This window comes from Chanodichthys erythropterus, chromosome 3 (genome assembly GCF_024489055.1).
Source record: "Chanodichthys erythropterus isolate Z2021 chromosome 3, ASM2448905v1, whole genome shotgun sequence".
Classification (NCBI taxonomy): Eukaryota; Metazoa; Chordata; class Actinopteri; order Cypriniformes; family Xenocyprididae; genus Chanodichthys; species Chanodichthys erythropterus.
The window spans coordinates 47,134,072-47,152,884 of NC_090223.1; the positions used below are offsets into that span (position 1 = coordinate 47,134,072).

The 18,813-nt window shown below is 38.9% G+C and overlaps 1 protein-coding gene across 1 annotated transcript in view; it reads right to left on the reverse strand.

Annotated features, from left to right (window-relative positions):
* Positions 1–7,467: 7,467 nt before the first annotated feature.
* Positions 7,468–18,813, reverse strand: part of icam3 (intercellular adhesion molecule 3) — a 28,085-nt gene continuing 16,739 nt past the window's right edge. Inside the window, exons 7-9 of the mRNA XM_067382558.1 lie at positions 11,003–11,317; positions 10,632–10,874; positions 7,468–8,901 (exon numbers count right to left, since the gene is read on the reverse strand). Coding sequence (XP_067238659.1) covers positions 8,681–8,901; positions 10,632–10,874; positions 11,003–11,317 — 779 coding nt within the window. The 3' untranslated portion in view covers positions 7,468–8,680. The remainder of the gene's footprint in view (positions 8,902–10,631; positions 10,875–11,002; positions 11,318–18,813) is intronic.

The following is an 18,813-nucleotide window of genomic DNA, read 5'->3' on the forward strand; positions in this document are numbered from 1 at the left end:
TGTTTTCAAACTTTGTTGTCTCCGGTGATCCGGGAAAGTGGATAAAGCTAGCAACATTATTAAACGGGATATTCTTCAGGAATGGAGTTTTTACAGCGGAAAGCCACAGTGGTAAGCCTTTTGGATTACAATTTTTGAAATATGTGGCGAGAGTCTTGAAGAAGTTCCCAGTGACACAACCATATCCTGAAAATGTAACCTCTGCCTTTAGCTGCAATGGCGGCTGGTGCAAAAAAAATTTGGTGGGGCGCAATTTTTTTTTTTTTTTTTAAGAATTGCAGGAATGAATAGGCTAATTGTTAAATAATCATTTAACAAGTGATATAATAATGTATCATTACTGCTTATCTAAAAAATGGAAAATTCAGTATTTAAAGCATGCTATATGGCATAATGGCTGGGATCTAAAAAGAATATATCTGTATTTAATTAAAAAAAATATATATTTCACATTCTGCCCAATATTGTCCTAGACACATTGATTTTTTATAGCCTTCATATTGAAGGCCATAAAAAACAAGCATGAATGTAACTGTGTAGTGTATGCTATATTATGTGCAAAAAAAGGGGTCAAATCACATTAGGCCTAGGCTACATTCTAAAATTGTAACTTTACAATCTAAAAACAAAATTATTAAATTATTTTGATTACCCTATTAACAGTCACTTTACACAGTTACTGCTATCATACAAATACACTTAGTTGTATTTTCGAAATTCTACATATGGCATAATTATGTTTTCCAACAAAAACAAATTTTCAACAACAAATATTTTTAGCAAAATGTATTTTTTCTCAGATTGAACACCGTCTGTTTGGCGCGCATGCTCGCGGCGGCGCTTGTTCACGGAAGTTTGTCTTGCTGAAGGCTCGTCCACGCCTGGCTACAAAATGGAAATATTTTCTCGACTTTCTAACATTTGCAGATGGAGAATATACCTGTGAAATGTAAATATGCACTGAGGAAATTATTGGATGTCACTTCAGCTTAAAAAAAATATATGAATAGAGTGCCCCAGGGATGACGCGTTTTTGTAGGCAAAACCCGGAAGCGAGTTAGCATTTTAGGGCTTCCGGTTCCAACGCGTAAAGTCTATGCTTTTTTTGAATTGGTTTTTGCTAAATCGCCTGAAATAAGGTCTGTGGTAAACAAAGCCTCTAAATACTTTCACGTTTTGATCTATGACATAAAATACACCAGTTATAACCAGTTTATTTTTTAAACTTTTACTGTGTCTTAAATTCGGCGGTTGCTAACAAATTGCTAAAAGGGACTACTTCCTTTGGCTGGGACTTTAGACGTCATCATTAAAAACAGGACATTTGGACAGCATTTCTCATGAAAAAGTGGATAAGTATTCATACACAGCGCAGATCATAATCAGTGAGCATGTTTTTAAATAGAGTTGTTTTCTAAATAAAGTTTGAGGACGCTTGTTGGTGACGACGTTGATCCGCGACCATGGTGTGCCGTAGTCCGTTTATAGCCTACTGTTAGCCTTTTATATCTGACGACTTTATTTAGGCTTCAAAATCTATAAATGTTGAGTTAACTTGTAAAGATTATCTTGATAGACAAAACGTGTAAGTGTCATAACCCTTTGATAAACACAGAGCTTATTTTCTGCGATTTTCCAAAAGTCTATGGGAAAAATGAATAGGCTTTCAGTCGAGGGAACCCGTGCGACGCTAACTTCCGGGTTGGCCTACAAAAACGCGTCATCCCTGGGGCACTCTATAGAGGTCTGTATTTGTTTCCACCAATCGTTGCACAAGTTAAGGTTACGTATGATGACGAATGCACGTTAGTGCGTGCCCCGGAAGCCATAGAGATTGCATTGCAGTGCCTGCAGTTAAAAAAAAAAGTTATTTGAATTGAAGTGTATGGGAGCAGTCGGGGCAAATCTCCGCCAGACTGAAATGCCCAAAAAGAGGCGGTACTCCACGGAGCGTGACTCGGCGCTGATTGGACTATATCCAGAGGCAGAACAAACAGCCTAGCAGCAGTGACAGCTAGCGTAACTCTGTGGTTGAATGTGATTGAAAAATCCGTCCCTTTCTCACTTTGGTGGTGCGTCGCCCTATTGCCCTAATGAAGAAACCGCCCCTGTTTAGCTGACTGGATCTGTGAACAGCTGCGTTACCTGCGAGAAACCGTCTTGCCCTCTCTGCAGATAGGAGCGACTAACAGCCAGCGGAATAAAGAAGTGAGTAAGAACAAACTTGCATATTTGTGGCAGCACAGAAGATCTAAAGCGATTCAAGTCATCCTGAACAACAGTAAATATCCCGACCCTCCTTCCTGTCCTAGTGACATAACAGTTGTACAAACGTATTATGAAAACAAATGTTTAAATCGCAAACGTAATGAAGACCTCCCACCTGCACCTTGGTATTTGAATGTGCCGCCACCGAAACCAGCTTTTTTCCCTGAAACAACGCACTTCACATATAAGGAGGTAGAGACTGTTTTAAATAACCTCCCTAACAACAAAGCTAGTGGGAAGGATGGCGTGACATACGAGACATTTAAAGCCATGCAGTCATGTCAGATTTTAACAACTGTTTTTAATGTCTGTTTGGAAAATAAGAGAGTACCAGATTCATGGAAATGAGCACTAATTCATCGTATTCCAAAATAAGACAACATCCCTGATGATCCATCGACATGGAGAGATATATCCCTCCTTCCTACCATCTATAAGGTGTTCATGAAATGCATACTGGCCAGAGTTCTTCCAGGTTGATGAAAGCTGACATCTTATTCACCAAGCAAAAGGCATACATAAATAGGCAAAGTATGAATGAACATGTATTTTGTCTTAAAACTGGGATAGATGACTTTAAGCATGAGTCATGTAGACTGTATGCAGTCTTCTTAGACTTTAGAGATGCATTTGGAACTTTACCTCACAATGTCATGTTCAAATCATTGGAGGAAATACAACTACCTCAACTGTTCATTGACATAGTGAAAGATAGAGGCTCCTTTATTGAAGTATTCTGTGGAGAACAGGTCACTCACTCAACACCACTTCAGATAGGCATTAAAACTGGCTGCCCTTGGAGTGCAATTAATTTTATAATTGCCATCAACCAATGGCTCAAGTGGATGTGTCACTGTGCCATTCAACAAAAAGTGCTGAGCGAAATGAATAACAAAACAGTGAGCTTGGTGCGAAAGTGGTTTGGACTGAATACACATAGCACTCGTGATATTATTTTTCATCCTCAATGGGAAGGAGGGTTGGGGGTGCCAAACATGATATGGACTTATGTGGATTTCCCATCTTTTGAACATGCTGAATAATGATGATAAAGATGTTAGAGAGTTGGCTAGATCCTCCCTGTTCCTGGACCTAAGGAGACGTAAGGTGCCGCTGGCCAGGGAGTCAGAGCCTCACTTCCTTGGCTTCAAAAGAAAATCCAGTGGGAAACTTGACACTCTCTCTGCTGGTTTTGGTGTCTGGTCAGATTGGCCAGACTTGAATGATCTCTGTGTTTGAACTGGAGTATCGCTGGAGTGGGTGAGGTCTGACTCAAGGACTGTGAGAGTCTCAGAGGACATTATTACTGACCCCCTCACCTACGTCAGAGCAACAGCCACATACGGTGGTCATAACCACCCGTTAACATCTACAGGTGCCCGGCGAACTCTTATGGGTTTACATCTACATCACCAAAAACAACACTGGGCGGGACTGAAAATTCAGGGAAAACTTGCATGTCTTCCTTCTGCTGACCAGGGGCGGCGCCAGCCGATTTTGCCGGGGCTTCAGCCCCGAATGTTTTGAGTCAAGCCCCGAATGTAATGAGTGTCACTGAGAAAATATGAAACTGGACAATAGCCTATGTAAACCCCCGAAATCATAAGTTGCTTTATTTCATTGCGCTTTGGCTTTGCATATACTGCATACAGCCTGTAAAAATAGACCTTAAAAATAATCTAGCCTATAGAATACATTTCTTTGCTGTCGGTAGCCTATGGGCTACTCCGTTTCTTCCTCTCTGTTGAATATGCAGCAGGTAGGGGAGGAGCTAGCACAGTCAACCGCAAGAGTGCGAGACAGTCAGCAAACAGGAATTTCAGGTTAGAGGTTTCTTAACAGTGCTCTCAAAATATAATTTTTCTTAACACATCTCTCTATTAAAATACGTTAAGCAGTTCAATACCGCTTTTCTACAGTATCCGACCATACACCGGCCGCGCTTTCTCTCTCTCGCATATTTGCGCACACGATCAGCTGGTGATGATCAAAATAAAAGCTCAAGGATTTATCTTTTAAAAAGAAATGAGTACAAAAGTATTGTAAAAAAAAAAGTCAATGCTGTTTCTTTGTTCAATTTGCACACTGTACATGTGTTGAAGCTCTTAATTTTGAGTTTCCAGAGTGCACCAGATTGATGCATTTAACCTTAAAATGTACAAAATTTTCTCCCGGGGGAGCATGCACCCGGACCCCCCCTAGAGCTGGTACGTTCAATAAAGTTTTACAAATTACAGTGTCAAATAATGTACATTTTATGTACAAGAATACGATAACAAAAACTCCTTTCATGTTAGTAAAGCTGTTAATAGAAAATTTAAATGTCTTTGGACAAACATAGATTTGGGCTAAGCCCCGAATGTTTAAAATGTCTGGCTCCGCCCCTGCTGCTGACCACTCTGTTTCTCATTCATTTCTTAAGAATACAGCACTTAGTGAGGACATTGTTATTTTTACAGTAAAAGCTAGATTACAAGTTCTTCCCACTAGATTTAACCTTTCCATCTGGTTTTCAACAACTCAGGTTCCCTATTGTTTGCACCACACCACAGAACAGATTATTGAAACATTGCCGCATATTTTGAACGGCTGCCATGCTTTCAAGGGAATGTACATAGCACGTCACGACAGAATTGTGGATCTTATAAAGAAAGAAATATCAAATAACTTTCTCATCTTCAGTAAAAATGTATAAACATTCTTGTGTAAAACCATACATGTTTCAGTGTTGTAATAGTAACTTTGAAACCTTTCACATCTGTTGGCTAATACACCTGATGTTGTTGTGAGTCTAGAGAAATGTTTGTTTTGGAGGTTGCTTGCACTTTTGACTCCAGTATGGAGGAAGCTTTTATAACTAAAGTAGTTAAGTACCAACCACTTCTAAACATCATTTTAGAGGTAGGTTATCGGGCCCGATTACTTGTTTTTATATTTGGCAGCTTAGGACATACACACAGGCTGGGGGCTTCAACAGCTTGGGATGCCCCAAAAAAGGGCTAAGCGGTTAGCAAGGTACTGTGCTCTGTCTGCTATTATAGGCAGCTGCCATATTTGGCGGAGGCGTTGTTACTTATACCCATAAAAACTGAGTTATGCTTAATATTGTGATGATCTGCTGTATGCCACTGGTCCATGATTTCTTGTACATGTATTTGACTGCACCTATACTATTTATGTCCCTGTGGATTATTTCTTTTAAGCGGATTTAAATAAATTATCAAAATGTGGCCAGTGTGTACTTTTGATGTCAGTGTAAATTTGATGTCCCCTCAAAATAACTCGCCATTAATGTCTAAGCCACTGGCCACAAAAGTGAGTACATCCCTAAGTGAAAATGTCCAAATTGTGCCCAATTAGCCATTTTCTCTCCAGTTGTCATGTGACTTGTTAGTGTTACAAGGTCTCGGGTGTGAATGTGGAGCAGGTGTGTTAAATTTGGTGTTATCACTCTCACTGGTCACTGGAAGTTCAACATGGCACCTCATGGCAAAGAACTCTCTGAGGATCTGAAAAAAAGAATTGTTGCTCTACATAAAGATGGCGTAGGCTATAAGAAGACTGCCAAGACCCTGAAACTGAGCTGCAGCACGGTGGCCAAGAACATACAGCGGTTTAACAGGACAGGTTCCATTCAGAACAGGCCTCGCCATGGTCGATCAAAGAAGTTGAGTGCACATGCTCAGCATCATATCCAGAGGTTTTGTTTGGGAAATAGATGTATGAGTGCTGCCAGCATTGCTGCAGAGGTTGAAGGGGTGGGGGGGTCAGCCAGTCAGTGCTCAGACCATATGCCACACACTGCATCATATCACTGCATGGCTGTCATCCCAGAAGGAAGCCTTTTTTAAAGATGATGCACAAGAAAGCCCGCAAACAGTTTGCTGAAGACAAGCAGACTAAGGACATGGATTCCTGGAACCATGTCCTGTGGTCTGATGAGACCAAGATAAACTTATTTGGTTCAGATGGTGTCAAGTGTGTGTGGCAGCAACCAGGTGAGGAGTACAAAGACAAGTGTGTCTTGCCTACAGTCAAGCATGGTGGTGGGAGTGTCATGGTCTGGGGCTGCATGAGTGCTGCTGACACTGGGAAGCTACAGTTCATTGAGGGAACCATGAATGAGCAGAGCATGATCCCCTCCCTTCGGAGACTGGGCCGCAGGGCATTATTTCAACATTATAATGACCCTAAACACAAGACGACCACTGCCTTGCTAAAGAGGCTGAGGGTAAAGGTGATGGACTGGCCAAGCATGTCTCCAGACCTAAACCCAATTGAGCATCTGTGGGGCATCCTCAAATGGAAGTTGGAGGAGCACAAGGTCTCTAACATCCACCTGCTCCGTGATGTCGTCATGGAGGAGTGGAAGAGGACTCCAGTGTGAAGCTCTGGTGAACTCCATGCCCAAGAGGGTTAAGGCAGTGCTGGAAAATAATGGTGGCCACACAAAATATTGACACTTTGTGCCCAATTTGGACATTTTCATTTAGGGGTGTACTCACTTTTGTGGCCAGCGGTTTAGACATTAATGGCTGTGTGTTGAGTTATTTTGAAGGGACAGCAAATTTACACTGTTATACAAGCTGTACACTCACTACTTTACATTGTAGCAAAGTGTCATTTCTTCAGTGTTGTCACATGAAAAGATATAATAAAATATTTACAAAAATGTGAGGGGTGTACTCACTTCTCTGAGATACTGTGTGTATGTGTATATATATATATATATATAATTTTTTTCAATGTTTGAGGTAAAATAAAAGTCCCCCCCCCCCCCAAAAAAAATGCTACTCTTGCAAGACAAATTAGAGTGCCTCTGCAAACAACGCATCTGCTCTTGTAGCCTATTTTAGTGTTACGCTAATACATTTTTATATAGTTTTACATTATAAATGCATTTAATTTATATATTGTTATAAATTATAACAGCAGAAACAAAGCATAGTGATTGATTTTTTTTTTGTTTTCTTCATCTTAAACATTTCTGTCTCAAGTTTGTCACAATAGTTGTGCACTATGAAATAAATCTGTAAATAACAAGAAGCAAACAATCAGGAAAGGCCAAATAAAAAGACAACTGAGGTAAAAAAAAAAAAAAAAAAATTCAGTTCTTATACACAACACTTCTGCATTTACCCCCTTGATAAAATGCAGACAGCTGTTCAATACAAAATAAAATGTTCAATTATTTTGCACAAATATTTTTATTTGTTTTTTTTAAACAAATTATGTTTTCCTAAAATGTTCTTAACAAATGCATGTACAAATTCAAGGACAGACGGTGTAAATTCAATGAATAAATTTTAAACCCCACAAGAATACAGGTGAGATTACATTCTACATGAAACACAGCTCAAACAAAAATGAAAATTCTGTCATCATTTACTTGCCCTCATGTCATTCTAAACCTGCATGACTTCCAAAGTTTTGTGGAACACAAAAGGTGAAACTTTGAAAAATCTTTGCACAGTTCTTTTCCATACAACCGCAGTTCGCCTATCAGGCTGCAAAAAGAAATTGTTCATAAAATTCTACTTATATGCTCGGAAAAAACAAACAAACAACATGCAGCTTTAGACATGAGGGTGAGGAAATTATGACATATTTGTCATTTCTGTGTTAGCTATGCTTTTAACATCTTTATACTGCTTGAGCCATAAAACTGGCACACTTATTTTATGTCCAGCGGTTCGTTTTGTTTTTTTCTATGAGGCCTGAGAGAATTTTCAATAACACATCAAAATATCTTCCCACAGGTTCAGCATTAGAGACCTCATACTCAAGCTTTCACTTCTTCACAGTCACCGAGTGCTCCATTCCCAACCTCTAAAGTGCAGATTTCTCCAGAGGAACTGAAACTTTAAAAAAAAAAATTCTTTATTTAATGGAGTAACTGACTCAACTATAGTGTCTTTCTCAATATAAAGAATAATGTATAGCATTTGACAAAACAAACTGATCAATGTGCCTGAGACATATACAAAAGAATAGTCTTGTTACACAACCTAACAAGAGCTTAAAAGCATGATTTTCCCTTAAACTGGTTAACAAAGATAATATTAATCAAGATCCTAGATTCATGAAAATGTCCAATGCAGGCATCAGGCCCTTTAACTTGATATTCATTCACTGTGATTACCTCAACATTTGTTCTGTCAGGTATTTTCCTCAAGTGATTTTTGGGAAACTAAAAAGTGTATTTTGTGATGCAATTAACAGTTGATGACAACTGGATCTAAGAGACAAGTGAATGGACCAATGCTCCATTAAAAAAAATAATTAAAAAAAATGAAGCTATGAAGAAACTAGCCTCAGAACAGAGGCCTAGAGACTTCCAGTGTAAAAAATAAACCCTTGCCCAATGTGGACAGTGGGGCTTGGCAGATGCAGCAAACCCAGGGGTTCATATCTAAGCAAAGATATTGCTCTGAGAGAGTTTCTTCATAGGGAAAGTGTTGTCTTTGCCATTTTGTGCTATATTTCCATTTTGTGCACTAGGCTTGGCATCCTTCAGGCTATAACGGCCCATCTTGGCTGTTTTGTAGTAGATAGAGTAGATGAAGATGAAGATGACTGAGATGAACGCCACCGTGATTGCAACAAGCCCTGCTATTAGGGGCAGGTAATCCTCTGTGTCAAGAGAAATAAAGCACACAAAAAGATTAGTTACGATATAAGCAAATGAATAACACAGCTTAAACAGTTATAAATGTGATAAAATATCTAAGGGTGTACTCACACTAGGCGATCTGAACCGTGCCCGAGCATGTTTGACCCCTAAAGTCTGGTTCATTGAACTAGTGTGATCCCTCCATACTGTGCCCATGCATGGTTCATTTAACCGTCCCTGGCCCGCTTGAAAAAGGTGGGCCAGAGCGCAGTTCAGTTGGGCTCAGGCACGGTACGCATGTAGTGCGAGCGCTAACCGAAAGTGTGCTCTGGCCCAGAATGTTAAGTGTAATGTGAGTGCAGGCCTGCGGGGGAGTGGGGAGGGGGGACAATCGCGCCAAGACACGGAACAAGGAAACCGTGCCTAGTCTGAGTACACCCTAAGTGACCTGAAGAAAACAATACTAATGCTTTTGCCAAATCAAGCAAAGTGTAATGGCTGACCATAAGTCCTGGATATAGCATCCAAGAACATACAAAGGCCCTGTTTACACCTGGTATTAAGATAAGTTTTGGTCGAGCAGACCACAATTGAGACATATTTATGTTTACACCTGTTGTTTTAATCCGTCTCTTTTGTTCAATTTCGGCCACTTCTGTCCTGATTTCTTTTTAGGGGAGAGTCTATGGAAGGGGGTAAATGTATGGGTATTTTCAGATCTTTCGATCTAATGGACAAAATAAGTTTGTGCAATTTACATATGAACACGACCAGCGACAACGGAAAAACATGCATTTTGTTTCTGCTCTGATAGACCACACCGGACGCTGTGAGTGCGTGTTAGAAATCAGGAATGGTGAGAGAACATTGTGCTTGGTACATTTTTTCATCTTCAAACCAAACTTGGGTCTTTAGCTGACAAAGTTTAAATCCCATCTGGCTAGAGTGCTTCCCATAATGTTTACATGTTAGGTCAGTGGCCGGAGAGTAGGCTGTACGAACAGATTCGACCACAGGAGTGTCTACAGTACGAAAGCAATGGCAGTTTCATCTACCTCTGGAAGTGGTCGAAAGTGGACAAGCTCAAAACATTTTACACCCCATTTACAACTGTATTTAGCGTAATCCACTTGAGATCCAATCAACCAAAACGCTTCTAAATACCAGGTGTAAAAAGGACCAAAACATATTTAAACCATGTGTGTTTATCACCCTTTAACAGTAAAACAACAAGTGAAGCTGTATGAAGGATCTAAACTGAGTTTTTAATAGCAACTTGTGTCTATGTGGCTTCAAAAATGTTAACATACACCTGTGCTGTACTTCATTTATATTGTATGTATATCTCTGTAGTTTTGCCCATTTCATAATTATCAGTATTCATCTACTTATTCATATTACTTTTCATTGTATTTTACTGTTTAAACATATGTTGTCTTCACAAGTTAGAGATAAGGAATGTCTCTATCTCAAGGTTTCCATTGCCTTGGTATAATAACATTTGTTGAATCAAATTATTTAAATGCATTCTGATTTTTTTTTAACAATTTATTAATTATGATTTGCTACTTTCATTGCATATTTGAACTAGTGTGAGAGGAGCATCATAAATGTTAATTTTTAAAGGGTTTTTGGTCTATTCAAACTTCTACCATTATGAAATCTTCCCATATTTTAAAGTAATACTGCAAGAAAGTGGAAGCAGCTGTTGAAAATGTAAACCAGAACATAAGCAAAAATGCATATTTACCTTTTAAAACCACTTTTACATGTCTGGTGGTGTTGCCAACAGAATTGTTTGCAATACAGGACAGATTCTCTGGTGTTGAATCTGTTATAGTGAGAGTTTCATTATAAACTGGTTTATTTGTGCCGAGATTCCAGCTGATTGTTGGTTCTGGGTTTCCTTCGGCTTCACAGACTAGCACCATTTCATAGCCACGAAACACAGGCACTTTGGAGGGCAGTTTGGTCTCATTGATGATCGGTTTAGCTTCAAGAGGGAGCAAAAAAAAAAAAAAAACAGGTTTCACATGTTAATAATTAAGACCACTATAATACCTGCTAAATGAATTTGTATGTTTAAAAACATAAAAAAGATGGACTTAATAGTATACTTACAAAATACAGTAATGCTGAGAGGATCCGATATGACTTTAGGAGGAGGTTGAGGTCCTTCTCCCAGATTCAGCTCTGCTTCACACCTGTACTGAACTCCATCATCAGATCTGTCTGGACGGATCATGAGTGTGACTGTTTCATTCACTGGAGTCTTGATGGTGTCAGTGAAGGTGGTTTGATCCACCAGAGTCTCTCCTTTGTACCATTTGACAGTGAGATACTGATCAGGAGCCACATTGAGAACGTCACACTGAAGCTCATACTGGTTTCCCTCAATCATTGGTCCGATGGGATCCACAGTGCTGATGGAAATATCTGGAAGACATATTAAGCAATAATAATAATAATAATAATAATAATAGAGTAACTACAATACTCCTTTATTGTCATCAATAACACTCCCTTTTTCAATGCCCAGAAAGCTACTAAAGACATATTTAAGTTCATGTGACTACAGTGGTTCAACCATAATGTTATGAAGCGACGAGAAAAAAAAACAACAACAAAATAGCGACTTCATTCAACAATATCGAGAGACGGGCAATTTCAAATTCAAAGCTTTACGAATCTTTTGATTCGAATCAGTGGTTCAGAGCATGTATCAAACTGCCAAAGTCACATGAACTATTGACGTTTCAAAACACTTCTGACGTAACAAAGCCTCGTTTACTGAAATCATGTGACTTTGGCAGTTTGATACACACTCCAAACCACTGATTCGAAACAAAAGATTCGTAATGCTTCGAAGCTTCATGAAGCAGTGATTTGAAATCGCCCGTCTCTAGATATTGTTGAAGTTGCCATTTTGTTTTTTTGTTTTTGGCGCACAAAAAGTATTCTCATCGCTTTATAACATTAAGGTTGAACCACTGTAGTCACATGAACTGTTTGAATATGTCTTTAGTAGCTTTCTGGGCATTGAAAAAGGGAGTGTTATTGCTGGCGATGCAGGCCTCACTGAGCCATCGGATTTCATCAAAAATATCTTAATTTGTGTTCTGAAGATGAACGAAGGTCTTACAGGTGTGAAATGACATGAGGGTGAATAATAAATAACAGAATTTTCAGTTTTGGCTGAACTAACCCTTTAAGCTGACACAAGGTAGCTAGTTTGTAGCTGGTATGTTGTAACTGTTGCTCTTTGACCAACAATGACCATCATCAACCATGTTTCAAATCACAGTCAGCATCTTAAGATGTCTTTTCCAACACACCGACTTTGCTTCCATTCTGTGAAACCGTTAACTTCCTATTATGTATTGTGAGCAGTGCGGTATTGCAGTGAAGGTTACTGGGCTTGGATTATAAAAAAAAACAGCATACACTAGTTTGCATGTCTTAGCTGGTTTACAATGGGCTAAGCTAGTGTTTATCCGTACAGACTCAAACTAGCCAGACAATGGAAACCACCTAAGGAGAGTAAACCAGCTTAGGTTTAAGATTCGCATGGTTTAAGATTTTACAACTTGAGTTGTTGCTGAAGCAAGACAATCAAAAAAGCAAAAACTTTGCTGATGCAAGTTGGGAAATAATTTTACAAGTCACAACTAACACTGAAAATGATGTTAACATTTGAAAGCAGGCTAAAGGAACCACACTAAACTGTGATGTTTCCTGGTGAATAGCTTCAGGAGCCGCTTAACTTGTCTACCGGTAACCGAGACTTGTTAAATATTGGAAGACTTAACAGTAGGCTATATTTGCAGTAGCTAACAGACTACTTTTTATGGTTGGCTGTGGTTAACAGCTCAATGCAGGCTTACAATGATAACAAACACACTGTATTTATCTTGTTTGACAACGTTTTTCTATCGCTATTTAAACAGTGTTACTCAAATGTATTTTCAGAAGCGAGACTTTTTAATCACTCTGGATGTATTTAAGAGGGCTTTATCAAGTTTAACACCGAAAACTGTTCTGAAATATATACAATTTTCCCCTTCAGGATTGGAAAATACACCATTCGTTACATAAATGTCCTAAAATACAACATTCGTTATATAAATGTCCTACCATCAAACGCATACCGCCGCGACAGCAGATCCAAAATTAGACACGTGAAGAGTATCCTATCGCCCCGCGCCGTCATTTTAGAAGAAGCTGCACTATATCGACACTGCTGTTAACCAGCTAACAGTGTTTAATTGTTCAGAGGGTAACACAAAACACGGACTCGGACCCTTCATTTATCGCAGGAAACCACTGCCCGGTCTGCCCTCGCATAGCTGCCTGTTTTGGTTAATGTTAACCCTCCCCCATACATCTCTCTCAAAGTGCACGTAGCAACTTTATTCATTTGCATCCTGTCACTTCAAATCGTGGTTTAAAATATATATATGAGCACATTAATCTTTTAGAAAAGGCAATGCCGCTTTGAACATCGCATTCTAAAAGCCACAACTCAGTACTTCAACCCGTTTCCCTCCATTGTCAACACATCCTCGAGATAAATAAGGGTGGGTCTGCGTAAAAACACAGTTTGGCATGTTGTTTGTTTTATATCTCTTCTCACAACGCTTTCTGTGTAACAGAATATGAGTCATACTGGACCCTCTCTCATTGGTCATGAATGATCCACAGGATGATGGACACATTCGCTGTCTGAATAAGCAAAGCAGCATTTTTATGCAGAATGGGGCAGCATGTTTGAATACTCAGTACTCATGACACAGTAGGTGAGATTCATTCTTGAGAGTGTGCAGCCAGTTAATCACTAGATGATCAGACTGGCCAAATCTAACAAAAATATGTTCTAATATCATTTTGCTAATGGTAAAGTTATGAAAATGTTATTTCTGATAACATTTTCCAAAACATCCAGTTCTTTAAAGAGATAGTTCACCCAAAATTGAAAATTTGATGTTTATCTGTTTACCCCCAGGGCATCCAAGATGTAGCTGACTTTGTTTCTTCAGTCGATCACAAATGATGATTTTTAACTCCAAACGTTGCCGTCTGTCAGCCAAATAATGCGAGTGGATGGGAACTTCTACTATAAGAGTAAATAAAAGTTGCATAGACAAGTCCAAATTAAACCCTGCGGCTCGTGACGACACATTGATGTCCTAAGACACGAAACGATCAGTTTGTGTGAGAAACCGAACAGTATTTATATAATTTTTTACCTCTAATACACCACTATGTCCAACTGCATTCAGCATTCGCTTAGTGAGGTATGATCGCGCTCTGACAGCGGCAGTGATGTCTCGTGCATATACTTGATATACTTCAATGAGTGCCAGACATCACTGCTGCTGTCAGAGCGCGATCATACCTCACTTTAGAGGTAAAAAATGATATAAATACTGTTCGGTTTCTCGCACAAACCGATCGTTTTGTGTCTTAGGACATCAATGCGTCGTCACGAGCCGCAGGGTTTAATTTGGACTTGTCTATGCAAGTTTTATTTACTCTTATAGTAGAAGTTCCCATCCACTCACATTATTTGGCTGACAGACCGCAACGTTTGGAGTTAAAAATCATCATTTGTGTTCTACTGAAGAAACAAAGTCACCTACATCTTGGATGCCTTGGGGGTAAGCAGATAAACAAATTTTCATTTTTGGGTGAACTATCCCTTTAAAATGTTTTTAAAAAAAATCTTGGTTATGTGAACATTAGGGAACATTCCATTTTATAATTTGGCGGACACTTTAGAATGTTCAGGAAAAAAAGAATATTCTGAAAAATTTTTTAGTTGGATGAACCAACTAAAATGTTTCAGAAGGAGCTTTCCATGAATGATGTATGATGTTTTTGTGCAAACGTTTCGAGTAGGGCTGCACAACGATTAATCGTTTGCAAAATAAAAGTCTGTGTTAACGTAATACATGTGTGTGTTCTGTGTATAATAATTATGTATATATAAGTACATGCACATACATGTATATATTTAAGAAAAACAATTATATTTATATATAAAATATTTATATGTAATATATATAAATATGTATATTTATTTATACATATATTTAGGGCCCGAGCACCGATGGTGTGAGGACCCTATTGGAATTGCTCAGCCAACATTTTTTTCTTCTCCAAAATGAATCACATTTTTGAGGGCCTAAACGTTCTCAAAAACTCATGAATCTTTGCACACGCGTCAGATGTGGTGAAAATTTACATCTGATATGGGTTTCAGAATTAGGTGTGGCAAAATGGCTCGATAGCGCCACCTACAAAATTTCAATTAAGCGCCCTTCGTGCTACGTTTCACGTACAGTTATGAAATTCGGTAGACAGATGTAACAGCCCAATACCTTCAAAAAAGCCCCTGGGTGCAAAGTTTGTAAACCCAACAGGAAGTGAGATATTTTGAATTTTCTCTACAAAATTTTGGCAGTTTTTGCCATTTCCACATGTTGTACTTTAACGAACTCCTCCTAGAGCTTTAATCAGATCAACATCATATTTGGTCAGTCTAATCTAAAGGCCTTTGAGACGTTAAATTGCGAAGATCTAGAGTTTTCGCTGAAGGGCGTGTCCGTGGCGGCCTGGCAAAGTTCGATGTTTCGCAATGAAACAGGAAGTTGTTGTAACTCGGGCATACAATGTCTGATCTGCCCCAAACTTCACATGTTTTATTAGAGTCCTGACCTGAAGACATCTATGTGACAATATTCAGTTACAGTCATAGCGCCACCTGGGGGCAACAGGAAATTACATGTTTTACACTGTGATTAACTCCTCATAGAGATTAAACCAGATGAACATCATATATGGCCAGTCTAATCTTAAGGCCTTTGAGATGTTAAATCGCAAAGATCTTGAGTTTTAGTTGAAGGGCGTGTCCGTAGTGACCGACAAAGTCTGATGTTTCGCCATGTAAGGTGAATCACTTTTTTGAGGGCCGAAACATACTCGAAAACTCATGAAACTTTGCAGATGCGTCAGAAGTGGTGAAAATTTACGTCTGATATGGGTTTCAGAATTAAGTGTGGCAAAATGGCTCGATAGCGCCACCTACAAAATTTCAACGAATTGCCCCTGACACTACGTTTCACGTTCAGGTATGAAATTTGGTACACACATCTAACAGCCCAATACTTACAAAAAAGTCTCTTGGAGTGAAATCTGAAAACCAACAGGAAGTGAGATATTTTTAATTTTCTTTGCAAAATTTGGGCAGTTTTTGCCTTTTCCAGGCGTTGTACTTTAACAAACTCTTCCTAGAGCTTTAATCAGATCAACATCATATTTGGTCAGTCTAATCTAAAGGCCTTTGAGACATTAAATTGCGAAGATCTAGAGTTTTCGCTGAAGGGCGTGTTCGTGGCGGCCTGGCAAATTTCGCTGTTTTGCCATGAAACAGGAAGTTGTTGTAACTCGGGCATACAATGTCTGATCTGCCCCAAACTTCACATGTGTGATAAGTGTCCTGGCCTGAAGACATCTATATGCCAATATTCAGTTACAGTCATAGCGCCACCTGGGGGCAACAGAAAATTACATGTTTTACACTGTGATTAACTCCTCCTAGAGATTTAATCAGATCAATTTCATTTTTTGTCAGTCTAATCTAAAGGCCTTTGTGACGTTAAATTGCGAAGATTTACAGTTTTCGTTGAAGGGCGTGTACGTGGCGGCATGACAAAGTCTGTTGTTCCGCCATGAAAAAGGAAGCCGTTGTAACTCAGGCATACTATGTCCGATCTGCTCCAAATTTCACATGTGTGATAAGAGTCCTGGCCTGAACATATCTATATGACAATATTCCGTTAGTCATAGCGCCACCTGCTGGCAACAGGAAATGGCATGCTTTACACTGTAATTCTCTCCCAGAACCACAAATTTAATATGCCACAAAGTACCAAACAAACTAGAAACACGTTAAATCATGCAACACTTGGCTTAGTGCTAATGTATGTGATAAACGCCATGAAACAGGAAGTTGTTGTAGCTCAGGCATATGATGTCCGATCTGCTCCAAACTTCACGTGTTTGATAACAGTCCGGGTCTAAACACATCTATATCGCAATATTTGGTTATGGTCAAAGCGCCACCTGTTGGCAGCAGGAAGTGTGGCAATTCGAAATGACTTAATGGCATAATTCTCCTGTATTCATTCGATTACATGCATGTCGACCACTGTTCTCTGTTTTCCTAAGGCCAACGGGTGGCGGTGAGCCCGTGTGCGAGGGCCCTTTCATCGCTGCTTGCAGCTTTAATTATATATGTATTCTTAAATTTATACATGTATGTGCATGTATTTATATATACATAATTATTATACACAGAACACACACATATATTACGTTAACACAGACTTTTATTTTGCAAACGATTAATCGCGATTAATCGTTGTGCAGCCCTAGTTTCGAGATATTATTAAAGACCGTATAACTTTGATTACTGTAATGTTTGTTCATAACTTTGAGGGAACCTTAATAGAACATTCTGAGAACGTTCCCTGTTAGCTGCAGTGGTCATAAGTGCTGCATACTTGTGACTGAAGTGTTGCAGTGAACAGAAACAGATCTGTCGTACCAGCAGCAACACGGCTTGAGATGAATAGGCCATTCAGTTGTGTTTTTGTTCACACTGAAGAATAGCGTTTACAAATAATGAAGCTAAAGAATCAAATCAGTTCAAAAGGACACTTGTACTTGTAAATAGATCATTTCTTAAATAAAAGCATTTGCATTTGCACAGATGCTGTATCAGCAGTAAAACATAAACCAGAAATATGTGCACTCTTAAAGGGATATTTTATCCAAAAATGAAAATTCTGTTGTCATTTACTCACCCTCAAGCATTTCCAAATCTCTATAAATTTCTTTCTTCTGCTGAACACAAAAGAAATTATTTTGAATAATATGGGCAACCAAACAGTTGATGGGCCCCACTGACTTCCATAGTATGCAGTGGAAAAAAAAAACTATGGAAGTCATAGCTTTCACACTTGAAATATTTAACCCTGGGTCATTCTAAACCCTGGGTAAACAGAATCCTGGGTTATCTTTACTCATGTTTCACACAGCTCATAATACCTGGGGTTAACAGTTAATCCTCTGTATTCGTAATGGTTTAAGCGCAGTGTGAAAAGCTCTAATGGGGACAAGAAACTGATTGGTTGCTGACATTGTTCAAAATATCTTTGTTTGTGTTAAGCAGAAGAAAGAAATTCATACAGGTTTGGAAAAACTTGAGGGGGAGTAAATAAATGATGACAGAGTTTTCATTTTTGGGTGAACTATCCCTTTAAAGCTTACAAACTGAAAGGCAGTTTTTGTATTTAATTTTTTTTGGCTTTTATTCACATATAAACATCCATCAATGAACATAAACAGAAGCTCAACCAAACCTGCTTGACTCGTGAGCTCAAACGTGCTGCGTAACATGAGAATGAACCTCAGAAGTTCTTGCACGTCAAGCAAACATGCTTGTGTGAGTTGATGAATGTGAATAAACACATAAAATAAATCTGTTCATCATATAAAGTGATCAAGTCTCTTCAGAAAATTTGGACTAATCCACTCGATTCATATGGATTTGTTTTACAATCTCTTTATCAACTTAAACTTTCAGTTGTGTATGGCTGTCTATGGAGGGACAGAAAGCTCTCAGATTTTGTCAAAAAGAATTAAATTTGTGTTCCGAAGATGAACGAAGGTCTTACAGGTGTGGAACGAAATGAGGGTGAGTAATTAATGACAGAATTTTTGGGTGAACTAACCCTTTAATAACAAAGTGAGAAGGACCTTGTTTCCCTGCGTTTCTCAACAGGAATGATTCTGGCTACCATTGCTGAGATTGTACGCCAATGTAGAGCTACTCTAGTGACAGGATTTTAACACTTAGCATGGTTTTA